Source organism: Pipistrellus hanaki, assembly GCF_964339955.1.
Source record: "Pipistrellus hanaki genome assembly, chromosome: 5".
Taxonomy (NCBI): Eukaryota; Metazoa; Chordata; class Mammalia; order Chiroptera; family Vespertilionidae; genus Pipistrellus; species Pipistrellus hanaki.
Window position 1 is genome coordinate 99834671 of NC_140507.1, and position 19709 is coordinate 99854379.

At 46.5% G+C, this 19709-nt stretch overlaps 2 protein-coding genes across 5 annotated transcripts in view; one reads left to right on the forward strand and one right to left on the reverse strand.

Moving 5' to 3' along the window:
• ZGRF1 (zinc finger GRF-type containing 1) overlaps window positions 1-140 on the reverse strand; it is a 67095-nt gene extending 66955 nt beyond the window's left edge. The window contains exon 1 of one of the 2 annotated variants that reach the window (XM_084883317.1): window positions 35-140. The gene's annotated coding sequence lies outside the window, so the exon portion shown is untranslated. The remainder of the gene's footprint in view (window positions 1-34) is intronic. The other variant, XM_084883318.1, reaches the window with a different exon arrangement.
• Window positions 9-16999, forward strand: LARP7 (La ribonucleoprotein 7, transcriptional regulator). Of its 3 annotated transcripts, XM_084883334.1 has the most exons (13): window positions 9-169; window positions 5089-5292; window positions 5807-5907; window positions 5982-6065; window positions 6151-6315; window positions 6405-6498; window positions 6574-6924; window positions 6998-7142; window positions 8605-8756; window positions 9549-9667; window positions 12400-12559; window positions 12767-12858; window positions 16721-16999. In XM_084883334.1, exons 2-13 carry the CDS (start codon window positions 5091-5093, stop codon window positions 16799-16801), a joined length of 1746 nt encoding a protein of 581 aa, XP_084739460.1. In that variant the 5' UTR covers window positions 9-169; window positions 5089-5090; the 3' UTR covers window positions 16802-16999. The 3 variants fall into 3 exon arrangements, with proteins under 3 accessions (XP_084739460.1, XP_084739458.1, XP_084739459.1); XM_084883332.1 differs by having other exon boundaries at window positions 6405-6924; XM_084883333.1 differs by lacking the exon at window positions 9-169 and adding an exon at window positions 361-564 and having other exon boundaries at window positions 6405-6924.
• The last annotated feature ends 2710 nt before the right edge of the window (window positions 17000-19709 follow it).

The window sequence follows — 19709 nt, forward strand, 5'->3', positions numbered from 1 at the left end:
GGCCGCACGCCAGAGACGTAGCGGCGCACGGCACTTTGGAGCGTCTAGGAGGCGCCCGGAGAGCCGTGTCGCGCGTCCTATGACGCTTCACATCCTCGACCGTGAGTTTCGGGAGACGGAAAGGGCTGGAGGACGCAGGCTCTGGCCTGTGTTTTGGAGACTGAACGGAGTAAGTTCCGAGGGGACTCTGGGGCTGCCGAGGGGAGCTGAGGTCCGTGCGCCCTGCCGTCTGTCTCCCTCGTGCTCCGCCCCTTCCCGCCGCCCTCGAGCCCGTCAGTGCGCACGCGCGGAGTTGGCGAGAAGGGGCGGCTTGGGGGGGAGGGGGGACGCGGAAGTTACGTTGCGTCACGGACTTGCGCTTTGGCGCTAGGATCACGGAGGAAGACCCGTGTCCTCTAACCCAGGCCTTTTTTCCTAGGACTCGAGCCCTTGACCTCATGAGCGCTGCGTGCGGGGCCTGGTGCCTCGCGCACCTGCTTGGGGGCCGAAACGGGTCCGAGGGCGGCGCCCCGCGCGGCAGCCGCAGCCCGGGGGTGGGTCCAGGCCTTGGAAGTTGAGCCGAGGGTGAGGAGGCGGGTCGCCCGGGCTCGGGGTCCTCGGCCTTTGAGCGCACCATCACCCTTAAAAACCATCAGGCCATGGATGGGCCTCCCCGGGGGAATGCTTACAGGTCTAAACACTGTACACACAACTTGTCAGCAAAAATTGTGAGCCTTAGGAATGGCCTGGAGAGGAAGACGCTAGCTGGCTGGTCCAGTGCTCTTCCCAGGCCTGGGTGCCTCGGGGCCGCTGCGCTGGGTGACTCGGGGAAGATGGTAGCTGCGAGTGGGCCTTGAGCTCATTCTGCAGTTATTGCCCTGACCAGTTTTGCATCAATTAACGAACTTATTTCCGCCTTCAGATACATTGCTTATATTCGTGCGTCTGGTTTTTTAATTTTCCTTTAAACTGGTTTTAACACTTAACTAGTTCCCAGGTTAAATACTTGAAAATCGTGGACAGGTGTTCATTTTGTACAATATATGTACAAGACTAGTGACTACCTTTTCATTATAATGTATCATGTAAGAAGTTCATGGGATTCCCAAGAATTCCTAAAGGCCTCCAATTCCAGCCAGAACACAGACTGAGGCGTGGGGGCAGGAGCGATAGACGGTCCCCCAGCTCCCTGTGCTGTGTCCTATCTCGGCCTCCAGCCTCTGTATCAAGAAATTGAAAGAAAACCGCTTGTGGGATTGTAAGGAGTTAAAAATAATCTGTGTGAACTGATTGGCGCTGTCAAGTTTTATTCCTTGTTTAAAGCCAGTTAGCTGTCACCGCTTCATTTAACAGTTTTTGGAAAATGCATATTCTGCTATAAGATGGTGTTAAGGAATTTGGAGTGAATGTTTTAACATCCAAGTCACCCAGAGAAGTGCGTTTTAGTTGCACGGCTCCTGGGAAGAACGGACGCCGTTCGGACAGTTTATAAACAGTTCCGTGTTACAGTGACCGTGGTTGCAGAGAACACTGGATGCACATGAGAGCCGTTCCCTGGACGATGCTAGGACATGGGGACAGATTGCTAAAGGATAATGGTTCCATGTTACTGAGTGTGTGCTATGTAGCAGCTATTTGGAGTGCTTTATGCACACTTTTTAATATATTTTTATTGATTTCAGAAAGGAAGAGGGGGAGAGAGAAACATCAGTGGTGAGAAGATCATTGATCAGGTGCCTCCTGCATGCCCCCACTGGAGATGAGTCCAAAACCCAGGCACGTGCCCTTGACCAGAACTGAACCCGGGATCCTTCATTCCCCAGGCCGATGCTCTATCTACTGAGCCATACCGGCTAGGGCACATATACATTATTTTGATTAATCTTCATGAAACCCTACTACATAGGCATGGTTTTTATCCACATTTTATACAGCTCATAGAGAGATAGTGAGATAATGTGCTCAGAACCCATACAGCTAGTGAATAGTTTGGCTGATTAACTCAGCAGACATGGATCCTTCAGTAAGAAGAACAGGCCTGAGTAGGAAAGATGATGATTTGGAATGGGATGGATGTGGCAACACACCTACCCTGTTTCCCCGAAAATAAGACAGTGTCTTATATTAATTTTTGCTCCCAAAGATGCGCTAGGTCTTATTTTCAGGAATGACTTATCTTTCTATGTGGTAGGTCTTATTTTCGGAGGATGTCTTATTTTCGGGGAAACACAGTATTTGTTATCCCAGGATGGTGGCAAGTAGGCGTTGAGGATCAAGCAAGTCTGTGTAGCTTCGGGTCTTTCCCAGCTGCTGTGTAGGGACGGTAAATTGTGCCAGGCTGTTGCCTTCTGTTTAATCCATGGCTTCCTCTAAAGTGAAGGCATGTTTGTTTGTCTACAGAGTACAATTGCAGGCATGTATTGTGTACCCAGGCTAGAGTTTCTGACTTGATTCTCCAAGCCCAATATGGATCCTTAGGAGAAGGAATGAAGAAGGTTCTCGGGCTGAGATACCAGGACGGTGGGAAGAGTCTGGTGTCTGGGAGAATTGGACTTTCTGTGCTTGTGCAGATCTGCTGCTGCTTCCTCAGAGGGCGGCTTTCAGCGGAGGAATTGGAGAGCTGGTGACCTGCCCTTTGTAATTTCTAGTTTGTTCTGGAAGGGAAGTGAGCCCTGGATCCTGCTTAGTAATAAGCATTTAATTAAAATTCATTTCAATTCTTCCCCACCCCCTACAAAAAGAATTTGTAATGCTTAATACTTGACAGTTTGTAAAATCCTTTAAAATACATTATTTATTCAACAGACGCATAGGTTATGGCCAAGCTCAAGTCCCTACGCTGACAGTATTTTCAGTCTGTGGGAGACAGACAGGATCAAAAGTGGTGACAGGGGTTGTGTTAGGGTTAAGGTTAGAAGGAAGGGAATATATTCGATTTGGTCAGAGAGAAAGCCTCTGAGCAGGTGACCTTTGCAGGGGCCTGAATGAACCGGGAAGCAATACCTGTGGATGTGCAGGCCTTGAGGTGGGAATGGCCTTCGCCTTTAAGCCCCATGTCCTGGTGGCCGTGAGCCTGGAAGCAATTGTAAGAGATAAAGTTAGACACCCCAGGGCAGATGGACTGGGGCCTTGTAGGCCTCCGTAGGGCTGTGGGTTTTATTCTGTGTGATCTGAAGCCGAGGGTTTTGTGCCACAGGCGGACATGCCCTGCTCTACATTCTTAGATGCTTGTCCTGGCTGTAGTCCGGTGGAGGAGGCGGAGGCAGGCCTTTGCTTGGGCCTCCGGGTAGTTGCGGCAGGGCACGTGCTCGCTTGGCCCTCATGGTCCTGATGCTGAGGAGCTGCCTGTTTGCTGTGAGGAAAGGATTAGGACATTCAAGGGCTTTGCGCTCTTGCTGTTCTTACTTGGGTTTCTGAGGTGTGGGACACTAGACAAAACCCAAGTTTGTTAACACTTGAGTCCAACTTTTCCCATTGTAAACTTGAGATGCAGTTCAGATGAACAAGTGGAGACATCGCCCAGACAGTTGAATGTTAGAATGGGGAGCCCAGGGGAGAAGTAAGGGCTGGAGAATTCAGGTGTAAATTGTTAGCATAGAGTCAAGCAGCTTAAAGCTGGGGCCCTCGGAAAGGATTCGTGTGAGTCAGAAGGGAGCCCAACTGAGCCCAGGGGGGCAGGGAGAGGGGCCAGAAAAGGGACCCTCCTCAAGCTGCAGGAGGAAGCGGCCTCAGGGAATCCACTCCAGCTGCTGAGGGTCAGAGCGGATCTGATGTGTCAGGTCACCTGAATGGCCAGGGGAGGCACCAGAGGAGGGATGAGGCTGCAGCTCTAGGACACCTGATTGTTTCTGACAACTAGCTCTGACCTGGAGTGCCATCTGTGTGTGATGTAAATTAATACTTACATGTCTGCATTAAAATCCACACCAGGAAGCCTGTGCTAAGAGTGCGAGTTCTCTCTTGCTGACCTGGGAGAATGAAGGGGCTCTGCCCGCTGTCCCTGCATCTGCTGCCCTCGAGGACAGGTCCTTGCTGAGACTGAGGTGCAAATGGGCCTCTTTACTGAGCTTTTCAGGAGGGCACAGGCAGCACAGAGAGCAGGGCACGTCCTGCCTCAGGGCGGCCTGCCCGCCCCAGCACTTCCCAGGCCGCACTGCCCCCACATCCACTGCCTCACCTGCCACTGGCCTGTGGCGTCCACTGATAAAGGCCAAAGTGTTGAGGTCACTCTGGTACGTGAAAGCTTTAGCCCCCCTTTACCTTCCAGTCTGTTATGTCATTCTGGTCATGCATGCCAGCCAAGAGGGGCTAAAGAGACGTGTGTCTTAACTCTCCTGTTTCCAAGAAAAGCATTTTACGTGAGACTGGTTATTTTCAGGCAGGCTGCATCATCCCAGACCCAGATAAGCCTTTGGTCGTGTGATCATTTGTGTGCAAGTATCTCTAGTGACTTCCTTAAGAAGACAAAATTCAGTCAACGAACGTTTGAGTGACTCTATGTGCCAGGGACTGGGGATGGATGCATCAGTAACTAATACAAAAAGCACTGATTCCCTCCATCCCACACTCTAGGGAGGGTAAAGGACAAACAAGTAAACTGAGTGGGTGCGATGGGCAGGAAGGGTGGGGAGACAAACTGTCCAGAAATGTGTGGTTTTAAATACAGTTGTGAGGTCTAAGGACCTCACTGGAGAGGCGTTTGAACAAGACTTCAGCAAGGGAGGGAGCAAGCCATGTTGCCTGGGGAGTGTTTCAGATCAGAATCCAGAGCAGCCAAGGCCTGCAGCTGGAGCCCAGGGGCAGAAGAGATGGGGGGGCGGGGAGCGCGCATAATTTGAAAGGAGGGGTTTGGGAATTGGTGCCTAAGAAGTAAATTCTGGATGGGATGGTCACCTGAAAAGGGCTGATTCTACAGCTTACCTGTTAACTAAGTGACAAAGATTTTATATAGAATAATCTAGTGTTGCAGTTTAAAAGGCCTAAAAAGTAAAGCTGATTTAGCAAGGTATTCTAAAGCTTAAAATTTTTAAATGAACTGCCAGCCAATGAAAGTTTATTCAACTGATTAACTTCTATTACCAGACTTACACATTTACTTCTAATTCACAGGAATGGAAACTGAAAGAGGAAAACCAGAGAAGGCAATGGAAGCGGAAAGTGCTGAAAACAAAAAAGAGGTAGAGAAAAAGAAGCGGTCCCGAGTGAAACAGGTGCTCGCAGACATCACCAAGCAGGTTGACTTCTGGTTTGGAGATGCAAATCTTCACAAGGATAGATTTCTTCGAGAACAGATAGAAAAATCTAGAGATGGATGTAAGTTTGCTCAGTATATAATGGAGAGATGGATGTAAGTTTGCTCAGTATATAATGGAACCAATTTTCAGCTGCACTGCCATTGATTTGCTAACTTGTTTGCTTCTGAAATAGTATGTATTAATTGGTGTACCTGTGTAGTGTCTTAACACTATTCTTTAGTATTACTGTTTTTATACTATGCTATATATACACTATATTATATATATATTTTAAACTGTGCACACTAGACTTGATTAAAAGGTGGAGAAGGGGAGGTAGAGGGTGCGGACATACATGGACAGGAATTGTGCTCCTATGAAAAGACTTTAAAAGACTTTTTAAAAAACCCAATTAATTCACCCACCCACTAGAGGCCTGTCCCAAGAAAGCATTTTACAAATTACAAAATCATAAACTTTTATTAGTTTTAAAGGAGGCATGTAAGAATTCAAATGGGATAGGGATTTTCAACCATGACTGTAACAGGAACAGTTTGAAATTTCATTTATTCTCACTTTTACATTTTTATTAGATGTTGATATATCACTTCTGGTGTCTTTTAACAAAATGAAAAAATTGACCACTGACAAAAAGTTAATAGCCAGAGCACTGAAGAGTTCAGCTGTTGTAGAGGTAAGAGGTGGTTTTCTATCCCATAAATCCCCACAGTCACACAAGCTTCAGCCCACTGACTGTGTGCTTTGCAGCTGGACTTGGAAGGCAGCAGGATCAGGAGGAAGCAGCCTCTGGGGGAGAGACCCAAGGATGAGGACGAGCGGACCGTGTACGTGGTAAGCCTGTTCTGGAATACAAGTAAGCACATGATGGCCGTGAGTACGAAACAGAAGCATTAACAATGTAACTGATTTATTGTAGGAGTTACTTCCCAAAAATGTGAATCACAGCTGGATTGAGAGAGTGTTTGGGAAATGTGGCAATGTCGTTTACGTGAGTATCCCGCACTACAAGTCTACGGGAGACCCGAAGGGATTTGCCTTTGTGGAATTTGAGACAAAAGAACAGGCGGCAAAAGCTATTGAGGTAGGTCCAGAACCTAAAAAGAAAAGAATTAGCAAAAGAAAATTATCACGCGTTTTAATTAGACAAAATTTTTGCTGATTTCATTTCAGTTTCTTAACAACCCACCCGAGGAAGCACCAAGGAAACCTGGGATATTTCCTAAAACAGTAAAAAATAAGCCCATTCCTGCCCTGGGAGCAGCTGGTGAGTGTGTAAGTAAACATACTGTAAGTGGATGCACATGCAGCCAGGGGGAAGCTGATGGCAGCGTTGTTACAGAAGAAAAGAAAAAGAGGAAGAAGAAGAAAGGCCGGGCAAAGAAGGAAGACAGCAGCCAGGCCAAGGAGGCACGCGTGGACACAGGCAAGGAGAGCAGCGCCGCGGAGGCGAAGGAGCCCAGGGCCCCGTCGGACGGCTCCGAAGGGGAGGGTGCTGAGCCCCAAAAGCCACCCTCAAAGAAGAAGAAAAAGCGGGCCAGAGCTGAGGCGGCCGGCATTCCTCCAGTGCGAGCAGAGAAGAGGAAGCGAAGCAGCTCGGAGGACGCAGGATGCCCGGCTCCCAAGTCCAAAGTCCGGAAGACGGCCCAGAAGGCCGGCCTGAAGGCCTCCCAGGCGGCCCGAGAACACAAAGGTGCGCTGGCTCTTACCGTGGGGCTCGGCAAACACAGCTGGCGGGACCCCTGATTTCTGTGTTGTCCTTACAGAGGTAGAGGTCTCCACGGAAGAGGAAAAGGAAGCGGGAGACATGAAAGACGGGTCGCTCCTAAAAGCCAAGCGGAAGCACAAGAAGAAGCACAAGGAGCGGCACAAGATGGGGGAGGAGGTCATCCCCCTGCGCGTGCTGTCCAAGTGAGTGGCGGCGGCGCGGCCGGCACCATTGCTAAAGTGCAATTCCAGCTTGTGTACAGAGTTGCATGTTAGCAACAGTCACGGCCTGCGCCCAGGTCTGCGCACGGCGGGTCTGATGGGTACCAAGCAACAACCACACTAAAACATGGAAGCACTTACTTCCGTCTGTCAAGCAAATGCCTCCATGTTAAAGGGGTGGGTGTTGTTAGGAGACGAAAGGGTTCTGCTCAGATACACCCAACTGCAGGTGAGGCTTTGCGCCTGGGGAAATGCACAGCAAGACTTACCATCACTGAAACATGGAAGCACTTACTTGTTTTATTCCAAAGCAAGTACATCCACGTTTAAGTGGTGGGGAGCCCAGTCCTGGAGAGCCTTGCACGGCGGACCTGGCTTTAACCTGTAAGTAAAGGGCCCCAAACGCTGTGGGTTTGGAGACGCCTCCACTGAAACATGGAAGCACTTACTTTTCCGTGACACAGCAGGTGCCTCCAGGTTAAAGCAGAGGAGTCCCCGTGGCCTCTGGAGACAGACTGAGTTCCTGTGTGGCAGCAGGGGGATCACTGGACTCACTTCTACTAAAACATGGAAGCACTTACTACACAGGCCACAGAGAGCATTTCCATGTTAAAGTGGAAGGGAGCCCGCGGACGCTGGGTGGGAGCCTAGGAGGGCGAAGCAAACGGCATACCTTTCGGAAGAAAGTTGTTCCCGAAGTGCAGTCCTCCTGGGAAAGCTAAGAGGACTTGGGGCTCCTGTATTTATAGGATCCTTAGCTCTGCATTCCTCCTGCCTTTATCTTAGGGAATCATTAAGGGCCTTTTGTTATTCTAATGACTCATCTTGGGAAGGTAGGATCCTGGGTGGGTCGGATTTTTTTTTTTTTTTTTTTTTTTTTTTTTTTTTTTGAAGTCTACAGATGCCACTGCTAACAGCTAAACCCATCACCAGCAGATCTCCTCCTCCTCAAACTCTGCTATCTGCGTGTTTGATGGCCTAGATTAGGGCCGACAATGAGCGCTGCCCGGAGCCCAGAGGGCCATTGTGTTCCTCTCGGGAGGAGCTCAAGCTGTTCGGGGGAAGCATCCACAAGTTAAATGCATGTAAATAGGTTGCTTCCAGGGGGTGTTTTTTCCCTCTTAGAAATTCCTTTTCATTCTAGTAAATACTAAGGAATGTTATCTCTGAAATTGGGAGCAGTTTAACAAGTAATCCAAGTCATCTTTAAATTTCAGTCAACCCTTTTCTCCCAGAGACAACTGTTTTAGTAAATGTTACCAGTTAATTAACTCAAAACCTTCATTTCCAAAAGTCAAATGGTTGACGTATACTCAGGAACTGACCTGGCAAATTGAAGCCGGTTCCTCTGGGTGCTGCTTGCTGCGTGAGGTGAACTCAGAATCGTTGTGAGGGGACATCCTTAATCATCTGTTGTTTCTAATGTATTTTTCTTTTATTACAGGAGTGAATGGATGGATTTGAAAAAAGAGTATTTAGCCCTGCAAAAAGCCAGTATGGCTTCTTTAAAAAAAACAATATCCCAAATAAAATCGGAGTCAGAAATGGAAATAGACCGTGGAGTAACTAATAAATCTGGACTGAAAAATGAAAAAAGTAAAATTATAGTTTTTTTACCTTATACACTAAAATACTATTTCAGAGTTATAGGATGAACTTTAATTTTTAGAAACTTAATTATACAATAATCATTACAGAAATTACTCATTTGGCAAGTTATTCAGATGTGAGACTTATTCTTGATATAAGAACACTTGAAGGGCTCATTTAAACAGTATGTTTTCTAATTATTTAAATTTTTTCTAGTTCTCATTGTTAGATTAGTAATGAATGTCTACTTTATGAATTAAGTTTGTAACTTAATTACAAAGATTGTAATTTCACACTTGTAAATTTATTTCATAGTATTAACCACCGGCAGAAATAACACAAAATAAGATTCTTAGGAAATTTATATTGGGATATATGTTAAATTCCTATAATGAAAATTAATTTTCACATCTGAATTATAGAATATTTTATAGCACTTCATGCCTGTTTATCTACTTTTATTAGGTACTTTTTGTTTTTTGGTTCAGGGAAAATGGGCATTTTGTGGGGAAGATGTTACAAGTGTTATAAAAGTGACAGTTTGCATTTACAGTAATTACAGTTGTATATTTTATTTCATGGTAATTTGCTATTAAGCAGTGTGATTTTTGACTGGGAGGCCCAATGATCTAAAATGTATAACTTCCTTAATTACACAAATTAGGTTACAATAAGTTTTAAATTAAGTAAATTACTTTTTAAGTAACCTAAGAAACAATGATGTCGGTGTTAAGAGGCCCAAGTGTTAAGTGACTAAGTGTGATAGTTCTTTCTGGTCTTTTTCTGCCCGATGAGCAGCGAGCAGTGAGGAGGGCCGTCCCCCGGAGAAGGCCCAGGCGGCAGGGCCACAGTTCACCGCGGGCGTGATTGTGAAGATCGTCAGCCCGGAGCCTCTGCCCGGCAGGAAGCTCATCAGGGTGAGCCTGGGGTCCCGGCTGCTTGTACTCTTCTCCTCAGGGACAACGGGTGGTGTTTGGAAAACACAGCCAACCCAGTTAGAGCCTGTTCCTCTGTGGTCAAGTCTTTGCAGGGTTTGATTCCAGAGAGACTGAAATGTGACCGAAGCAGAATCCAAAGACTGAATTCTTGGGGATGGCAGTGCTGTGTGCACATCCTCCTGCAGGAGGTCTGCAGCGTCTGTCTGTCCGTCCACGGCGCCTCTGGCGGGTGGCTGTGGACTGACTCTGTCCTCCTTAACGGAGGCGGGAGGCAGCGGAGCACCTCCCTGCGCTCTCCCCGCGGCTTCTGTTCCGAGAGCGGGTTTAGAAGAGGAATGCCACGTGCGCTGATTCCCTCAGCAGATCGAGTCTGAAATTATCCTAAGATCCTAAGCAGCTGATGTCAGGTTTTGGAACAAGCTAGAGAATTGGTGATTTGTTTTCATTGGCACTCAGCTTTTAACAGACCCCCTCAATATTCTTTTGCCTGAAGACAAAATTGTTTTGGAATAAAAGAGATAATATGTATATTTTTTTTCTTTGCATGAATTTAGTTTATTTTTGTCTGCTAATGAATTAAAATGGAACATTTTTTTCTGAGAGAGAAATGTAGGGTGTTTTGAAAAAAAGCCTTAATTTTATGTTTAACTTTTTAATATTTTCAATTCATGCCAATTGTTTAAGAAATTTGAAACAATTACAGAAAAGTGTAAAGTATTGAAAAACTACAGAAGTTTTGCATGCATGTGCAAATATACTCAGTTCTACATAATTTACATCGCAAATACTGTTTGACAGTCTGTCTCCTTACTTCACTTTCTCTGATTGACGAACAGCCTTTGTGCACCAGCACAGCAGTATTCTCTCTTGTTCGTGTGTTCTGTAGGGGGCAGTGCCATGTATTATTTACCCTTCGTTAGCCTGCCACCCAGATAGGTGAGACACTGTCTTCAAACGACGCAGATCTTCTGTGACATAGCCCATGTGTTTACATTTTGACCCTGACTTTCCTGCTCATACCAGTCACATTTCACCGCACCGCCTTTGAGGTTGCTCACTGTGATCAGATGGAATGCTTTCCTGCAATTCCGCAGCTCACTGACACCTAGGTGAGCTCTCCCAGCTGTGGGTGAGGGTGAGGGTGAGGGCCGAGCTGTGGCAGGGAGAACTCCACACACTGGGATGAGCTTGGAGATGCTGCTGCGATTGGTGCGGCTGGTTGAGTTGGTTGGTTTTTCCATTAAGATTTAATAGAAAAATTATTTGGTTTGTTATTTGGAATGCATAGCATAAATTTATATCGATTGAAAAATCTGCATTTATGATCATTGAAATCATAAAATAACTATTAATCAAATTCCTAGTTACTTACAGTTTGCTGGAACAAACCTGAACGAGGAGGGTGTTGGTGGAGGTTTGTGCCTTCCCAGTACGATTGCCAGGCTAATTGTCATTCTGAGGTCACCCTGACATAATGGTGGCTGTTTAGTAAATGTCTTTTGAAAGGTACGGAAATTAAATACTGTAAACAGCCACATAAACCAATCACATGGCTATGCTGCCATTGAAGAGTCCAACTTCTTCAACTTGAAACTGTTTTTCTTGCTTAGTCTCTAAACTTAGTACCGTTAACTAAAGAAATGGGAAGAATGACAAGTAAATTGCTTCTCTCTTTAATTGAATTAGCAAACTTTAGGTACCTCTAGTGTGATAGGCAGGATGATGGGGATGGGATGAGTTAAGACTTAGTTCCTGTTTCTACACACTCACAGGTTTTTACATATGTAAGCTTCATTATTAACTAATAAACTTTTCTCTTATACTATGATGAAGTAATATTTCCGTGTGTTTCTCAGTTCTGTGTAAATCATACTTTAAAAATCCAACATCTAAAAGTAACCTGAAATTACTTATGGCTTGAATCTTTGGGTCAAAACTGAAGGGGACGAGATGGATAAGGCCCTGTTTTGGGCTGAGAATCCTTAGTTATTTGTTTAGCTTCAAGAACGGAGACTGATAAATTAAGACCTGGTATAACATTCCTGCATAATTGCCTGTGTTTGCTGAGGGGCCTGCTGTGAATGCAGGAATCTTGTTAATTTGCCCTCCCTGCAGGGGAGGTGGGGAACTTCCCCTGGGTTTGGGTGACAGGACTTGTTAGCAGAGGTTGTTTAGGTATTTCATCAAACAGGAAGAGCTTTTGAGCTATATTTTCAAAGACCCACTCAGGGACCTAGGATTTGTGTAGGTTCAGTGAAACTTTTTTTTGCATGAGTTGTTATAAGAAGTTGAATGTTTTCATATATGTTTTAGGTCAGAAGTCATAAGTGTACAGGTGAGGGGTAACACACCTCTTCCCCAGTCCATGGAGGCGCTTTCTATTTTGTTTTTAATCCCAGCCCTTATTCTGACTGCTCCCGGACGGGATGCCCCTCTTGTTGATGGCGGGAGGGTGGGGTGCGCTCTGTGCTCCCCAGACAGGTCTCCCCTCTGGGAGCTGTGAAGGGTGTGGCGGGTAAGGGAAGATATGGTTAGAGGCGGTGTTGAGTGGGTTCTCAGGTGTGTCCGTATTAGATTTTAAGAGCATCTGCATGTATTTCAGAAGAAATGTTTAATGGAGAGTAGTTCTCATTTAAGCTTCTGGTGGCATAACATTCTGACATAGCCAGGGGGCGACGTTCTATTCCTATTCCCTCTCTTCTGTGCGGCAGGACACGCTGGCCGCTGTCTCAGAAGTTGTGTATGTGGATTTGTTGGAAGGAGATACCGAGTGCCATGCGAGGTTTAAGTCTCCTGAGGATGCTCAAGCCGTCATGCACGCATGTGCGGAAATTAAAAAGAAGCACTGCTGGAAACTCGAGATTCTCTCTGGTAAAACTTCATGGGCCTTCCTTTTCACCAAGCCGATTGGGGGTGACTGTGATGCTGTCTGAGCTTGGCTAATGAAACTAGACCCTTTTGTGCTCTTAACATGTATCGAATTTAAAGCATTAAACTTTAGTTCTGTGGAGAGCGTAGTGCCCTGAGTGTGTTTCTCCTACGTGCCTTGTATGCAGAGCTCCATGTTCTGTTTTCCAGGTGACCATGAACAGAGGTACTGGCAGAAGATTCTGGTAGACAGGCAGGCCAAACTGAACCAGCCTCGCGAGAAGAAAAGAGGCACTGAGAAGGTAGCTGGTTGATTTTATTTAGTTTCGTTACTTTTTGCTTGGTCTCGGGGGCGCTGGGGAGCAGCCTAATCCTTTCCGAAGGCTGACTCGCCTCTGAAAGTCACGTGCAGGTGTAAAATAGGATGGTTCTGTAGGAGGGGGCCAGTTTACGTGGCGGGCACTGAGCTTTAGGTGGGAAGGGAACACTTATTCTCTAGAAGTTGAGTTACACAAAATTAGAATTATTTTCCCCACGAGGGTGCATGGTTTTCATTTGGAGTTTTCCCTTTGGCCTTTTTCTTTTTTTAACTTGAGTGCTGACGTAAAGCAGTCCTGCTTTCTGGCCACTGGGTTTTCAGCTGGGTGGCAGGTGATTCTTGAAACATTCTCTAAAGCAGTGTTTCCCAAACTTCTCTCATGATGAGAATCACCTGGTGGAGTTGTTAAACTACAGATTCCTGAATCCCAACTAAGAGGTGCTAAACTAGAATGTTTGGGAGCATATAGGTAAAATTGTATACTTAACTTAGTGCTCTGTACAATTTTACCTATATGCTCCCCAAAATTCTAGTTTAGCACCTCTTAGTTGGGATTCAGGAATCTGTAGTTTAACAACTCCACCAGGTGATTCTCATCATGAGAGAAGTTTGGGAAACACTGCTCTAAAGGTGAAAAACACCATGTCTGTGGAATGTGGTCTGTGAGGACCGGAGCCTCCGGAGATAGGAGTGAGAGCCTCTCTACGTGGCGCTCCCTAAAATGTGATAAGCTGTGTTACTTTCTCTGAATAGTCAAGTGATATAAACAACTTTAAATACGTTAAGTAATTTAAAGCAAGCTCTTATTCATTAATTTTATTTTAAATGACACTGAGGAACTTATTAAACCATTGTTGTTTCTAGTGAGATGTCAAATTTATTATTTTAAACCAAATTATTATACATGTAAAGGATAGTGCATCTTAAAATGCTTAGAAAGAACAGGTCACATAATAACTAAATTACTATTATCAAAATTTTGAATGTATATTGTAAAACTCAGAAAAACCTACAGAGATATACATTCTTTGGTCATTGAATGGCACTTGAAAAGTCTGCTTTCTGTATTCCAGGGGTGATGGCTTGGATTCCTATTTACAAAGTTCTTTTTCCTTAACCTTCCCTCCGCCCAGCCTCGGGCACCCATTGGAATGTAGATGATGGGGGAGGTGTCCCTGGTCTTTGTGAATCTGTCTCTGAAGGCTGAAGCAGCTGGGGGCCTCCTTCCGCCCTGGGCCAGGCTCTGGGAGGCGCTAATTGGAAAGCCTGCTGGAGGCCATTGAAATGTTAAAGTCACTAATCCTGAGCTCGGCCCTGAATGAAACCACTTTGTTAAATGATATTTATCTTCCAATTGGTGTGTCGTTTCATTTAAATTTTATGTTTGTAGAACTAGAATTAGTGGTTTTTTCCCCCAGAAAGACCTCATTTTCCTAAGGCCAGGAAAAGGTTCGCTCGGGCGTTTTGTGAATGGGCTTGGCCCCAGCGAGGGCAGCGGCTCTTTTCCCACCCCTGCCTGCTGCCCTCGGCCCTCCGCTCCAGCCAGTGGGCTCTGCCTCAGCCAGACAGCAGCCACAGCCTCGGTGCCGAGGAGCGGCTACGCCGGGACTCGCTGCAGCCACCTTTTTGGTTGTTCATTTTGTTAATGTCTCCCACTGCCCGTTGGCGTTAGCCACTCTTGAGGACCCAGCACGAGCGGCGCGTAGTGGTGGCGACAGTGCTGTGCGGAGTAGACGAGGGCCCGGGGGCTTCTCACCCACTGGGCTGGTCCTGCGTCTCCACGGCCTCGGCGGAGGGAGCGGGAGGCCCGGGGGCCGGGGCGGTGCCGCTGGGGAGCTGGAGCAGGCCTCTCGGTCAGGGGAGCTGAGGGTCCCCAGAAGGTTTGCCAGACGGTGAGACAGACCTACTGACTCCCAGGGTCTGCAAGGGAGAGAAAAGCGCTACCGTGACCCTGGTCTTCATTTCCCATCACGGTGCAGCCAGTGGGACTGTGTCCTCAGTCCTGGTGGGCATAGGCAAAGAGGAAAGGAAGCGGCAAAGGCACGTTACTGCTCCACGTGGAGCCCTCAAACAGGAGCCGGGAGCGGGAGGTGGGATGGAGAGCTCTGGCAGGGCAGCGAGAGGCGGAGAGAGCTGCCGCACGGCCTCCGCGTTCCTCCAGACAGGCATGTGGCCATCACTTGGAGCACATGGTATAAAATGGGGTTCTCTCCTTCCCCTTTAGCTTTTAGGGTATCTTTTAATATTTTTTAACCTTCATTGTTGAAAGTAGTACCTTTGTCCCCTTTTTCCCCCCATTAACCCTCTCCAACATGCCCCCACCCCACTCCAGGCTCACCACCTAATCGTCCCTGCCCATGGCTATGGACATACACATAAGAGGTCTTTGGTTGGTTCCCTCCCACCCCCTCACCCTCCCTCTTTTAATTTTGTGTTGCTTTTTATCATAATGGTTTTTTTCCTTACACACAGCTGATAGGGAGAAAGAGAGACAAGTGTGAGAAAGAAACTTCAATTGGTTGCCCAGCTCTGACCAAGGATCAAACTCGCAGCCTGACTGGGAATTGAACATGCAACCTTTGGGGGTGTGGAGTGACATTCCAACCAACTGAGCCTCCCAGCCAGGCCTGTGTTTGAGATTTTGGTTTCAAATTTGTAAGCAAACCCTTGAGTGAGCGCTCTGCCTGCAGTACGCCGTCTTGTTCCAGTAGCACATGATTCTCGAGCTCAGAGTCGTGATGACCACAGGGCCTGCAAGGAGTGACTTAGTGGCCAGACTGACACGGGGGTAGGAAACAGCAGCCAGTAGGGTGGTCCTGACCCGCAGGTAACAAAAGTGGCCTGCATGGAGTGTGGCTCCTTTTAATTGAAAAGTGGTTCTTAATCTGGAACCAAAGTGGGAGGGTTTTGGATAATTGAAAAAGTGAGTACCTATCCTATCTAATAAAAGAGTAATATGCAAATTAACCATCACTCCGTGACAAAAATGGTAGCCCCCATAGCCACAAGATGGTGGAGCCGAGTCCCCTCAGCCTCACTGCTGCAATATCTGGGCCTGTCAGCCCTGCCGGGATTCCTGGGACCAAGCAAAGAGGCTGGATCTGCCCCCAGACACTGCAGACAGTGTCCGGACAGCAGGGCTTGGGGGCTTCCTTGGCATGGTGGCAGCGGGGAAGGCCCAGGCCCGGCAGACAGAATCCGGACAGCAGGGTTTGGGGGCTTCCCAAGAGTGGCAATGGCGGGGAAGTCCCCAGACATGGCAGACAGAGCCCAGGCAGCAGGGCATGGGGGCTTCCTTAGCACAGAGGCGGCAGGAACACCCCAGGCCTGGCAGACAGAGCCCAGACCGCAGGGCTTGAGGGCTCCATAGTGTCTCGGTGTCAGGGAAGCCCCAGGCCTGGCAGACAGAGCACCCTGCAGGGCTTCTTTGAATGGCACATGGTAGCAGGCAGGCAGAGAGCAGTCAGGAGGGCATGGGGCTTCATCTCCATGGCTGCAGCAAGACCCCAGGCTCACAGAGAGCAGAGAACCATGGGGAGTGGGCCTGAGCCAGCAGTAGGACATCCCCTGAGAGCTCCTGGATTGTAGAGGGTGCAGGCTGGGCTGAGGGACCATGTGCACGAATTTCATGCACCGGGCCTCTAGTTATGCTATAAACCATACCTGATAATTATTTCTGTGATTGATTTGGCCTAAGCCTAATTTTCTCATTTGTCTTCCTCTCGCCCTTTTGGAAATATTTTATTCAAGCTGATGATAGTTGTGAAATTTTTTAGACATAATTATATTTTATTTGTTTTTAGGTATCCAATACATTCTAATCTCTCATTTTTTTCTCTCCATAGTTAATCACCAAAGCTGAAAAGATTAGACTCGAAAAGACTCAACAAGCAAGTAAACATATTAGATTTTCTCAATATAATTGAAAAAAACTTTGGTTCACCTCTTAAGATTTCACTGGATGCTGGAGCTGTTGAAGAAATCCATTTTTATTATGCTAGTAATGCCTAATGAACGTTTTTATTAAACCCACATGTACCTAAAATAACTTGTTAAGATTTTATTTTTAGAGACAAGAACATTGTATACTAGCATTTTTTCATTAAACATTTTATTTGTTGAAATGCTTACATAAATCTCATTGATTTAGTGAGTGCTTTGAACATTATCATTAATTTCTTTTATATTACTAAAACAATAATGTGCGGAAAAAATCAGTACTACGTTAAGATGTAGTTTAGCCGAAACCAATTTGGCTCAGTGGATGGAGCGTCAGCCTGTGGACTGAAGGGTCCCAGGTTCGATTCTTGTCAAGAGCATGTACCTTGGTTGCAGGCACATCCCCTGGGGGGGGGGGGGCGTGCAGGAGGCAGCTGATCGATGTTACTCTTTCATCAATGTTTCTAGCTCTTTATTCTTCTCCCTTTCTCTCTGTAAAAAATCAATAAAATATATTAAAAAAGAAAAACTGATCCCACGATTTTAAAAAAAAAAGATGTAATTTAGATAAGTGTGTAGGCTCTCGCTGTTCTTACCATCTTGTAGCTTTTTCCACTTCCAGTGTCCTGTCAGGCTGGTGTGTGCAGACAGATGTGTAATCTTTTTGTTCTGTGCACTGTTCTCTGCCCCTCCGTGTTACCGCTGCTGAGCAGGCCACATGAACTGTTTCCAATTAAAATGTTAAATTTTAAAAGTATTAAGTTTGTATTCCATAAATGAAGACAAAAATAAAATGTTCAAACACTATTAATTAACTAGTTAACTACCACACATCCAAAATGGAAACCATCCCCACACACCAAGATATTTTGAATTTAATTGCGTCTGTACACACCAATGGCATTCAAAGGGTTGTTAACGAAAAAAAAAAACATTGAAACCTGTAAAGAATTTTTTTTTTTTTTTTTTTTTTTTTGAGAGAGAGAGAGTTAGAAACATCGATGAGAGAGAGTCATCGATCAGCTGCCTCTTGCACACCCCCTACTGGGGATATGCCCGCAACCAATGTACATGCCCTTGACCAGAATCGAACCCGGGACCTTTCAGTCCCCAAGCCGACGCTCTATCCATTGAGCCAAACCGGTTTTGGCAGAAACCTGTAAAGAATTTTTATGAGTTTATCTGAGCCACACTGTCGACATGTGCCAGGAAGCAGAACCTCAGTGGTTGAGATGATGCCCCGGAGAATGCAGGGTTACATCTATATTCATACATTGCAATCAGAGGAAAGGGACATAGGGGAGTTACATGAAATTCATTGGTGATAGATTAGGGGGGTCAGCCAAAGGGAAGCGGGGAAACCTGGGATAGGGTAAAAGGTGAAATGATGGACATGAGCTTCTTTCACAGAGATGGATATAGGGTACTCAACAGTTGATCAGCTTAACAATAACCCACAACAACTAACATAATTAACAGTTGACAATTAACTTGATAACAACAATAATGAGGGAATGTCTCAGTGCCATTTATTGTGCCCTGAGGGATCCGGGGTAAAAAGGAAGTTACAAGTTACCCGGACATCTCACAGGTATGTTATCTTAGAGGCAAAAAGGCATATGGGCTCTGGAAAGAATATCTACAGGTAAGTTGATCTTTGTCAGAGAAAATATCGGCCTAGGACATGACTACCCACTATAACCTGTTTGTAGTTAAATATTTAATTTTAAAACCATCTTTTGTGGTTATTTTAGGTCTCTGCGTTTGCAAGACTGCCACGCAGGCCTCCCCTGAGCTTGTCAGGTTAGCATGTGGCTCCTTATGTCCACAGGGTTATAGACACGGGGGAGAACATGGAGTAATCCACGTGAGGCCGTCCAGCAATGGCCCTCCATCCGGCTGCCTCTTCCCACCTCACACCAGCCTGTGGTCAGAGCTCGGAGGGGGCCACCCCTTGTTGGGGTGATATTAGTTTTACTACCACAGAGAGGTGTCCTGATAACTCATCCACTTGCCTCTCCACGAAGGAAAGCCAGCAGACAGCTGGAGGCAGAGAGACCTGAAGTAGTTACTGATGGAGCCTCCCTTCCCCCAGCTGGAGGGCGGCGAATGGCGTAACCTGCACCTGCAGCCCGAACATTCCTGAGCACCTAACCAGGCACCTTACATGGATTGTACATTGAACCACCATCAGCACCTGCCAAATACCCTAAGTCCCCGATTCCTAAGTCCCTAGGTCCCTAATCATGTGCCTTATATGAAGCCACCAATCAGCGTGTGCTGAGTATCCTAAGCCCCATCATCCTCTGGGATAGAATAAAAAGTGAAATGATGGACATGTGCTGCTTTTACAGAGATGGATACAGGATACTTTAACGTAATTAACAGTTGACAATTAACTTGATAACAATAACATGTGGCTCTGGTCCCTTGAGTGTGGCTCTTCCACAAAATACCACAAGTCTTTTTTGGTATTTGGACGAGTCTATTTTGAAGAAGTGGCACTAAAAATTTAAATTTAAAGAATTTGGCTCTCAAAAGGAATTTCAGTCATTGTACTGTTGATATTTGGCTCTGCCGACCACTAGCCTAGCTCATCACTGAGCTGCATAAAGCGTCAGGGTTTAAATCCTCAAACAGCAGCAGTGCTAACAGCTACCATCCAGTGTCTTCCTGAAGCCCATGTGCACTTCAGAGTGTCAGTGAGGATTTCACAAAAGCAACACACGTGGGTAGCAGCACCCCCGACAAGCAGCACGTGACTCCTGGCAGGTGGCTCAGCTGGCGAGAGCATTGTCCCGATGCAACAAGATTGGGGGTTGAGCATTGACCTATGAGCCAGGAGGTCCCAGATCAATTCCCAGGTCGAGGCACAAGCCCACATTGCAGGCTCGA

Excerpts from the sequence above, each read along its gene's own strand:
- LARP7 (XM_084883332.1), top strand. The coding sequence starts at position 5,091 with ATGGAAACTGAAAGAGGAAAACCAGAGAAGGCAATGGAAGCGGAAAGT. Across the intron at positions 12,560-12,766 it reads GAAACTCGAGATTCTCTCTG|GTGACCATGAACAGAGGTAC; the intron begins GTAAAACTTCAT and ends TCTGTTTTCCAG. Across the intron at positions 12,859-16,720 it reads AGAAAAGAGGCACTGAGAAG|TTAATCACCAAAGCTGAAAA; the intron begins GTAGCTGGTTGA and ends TTCTCTCCATAG.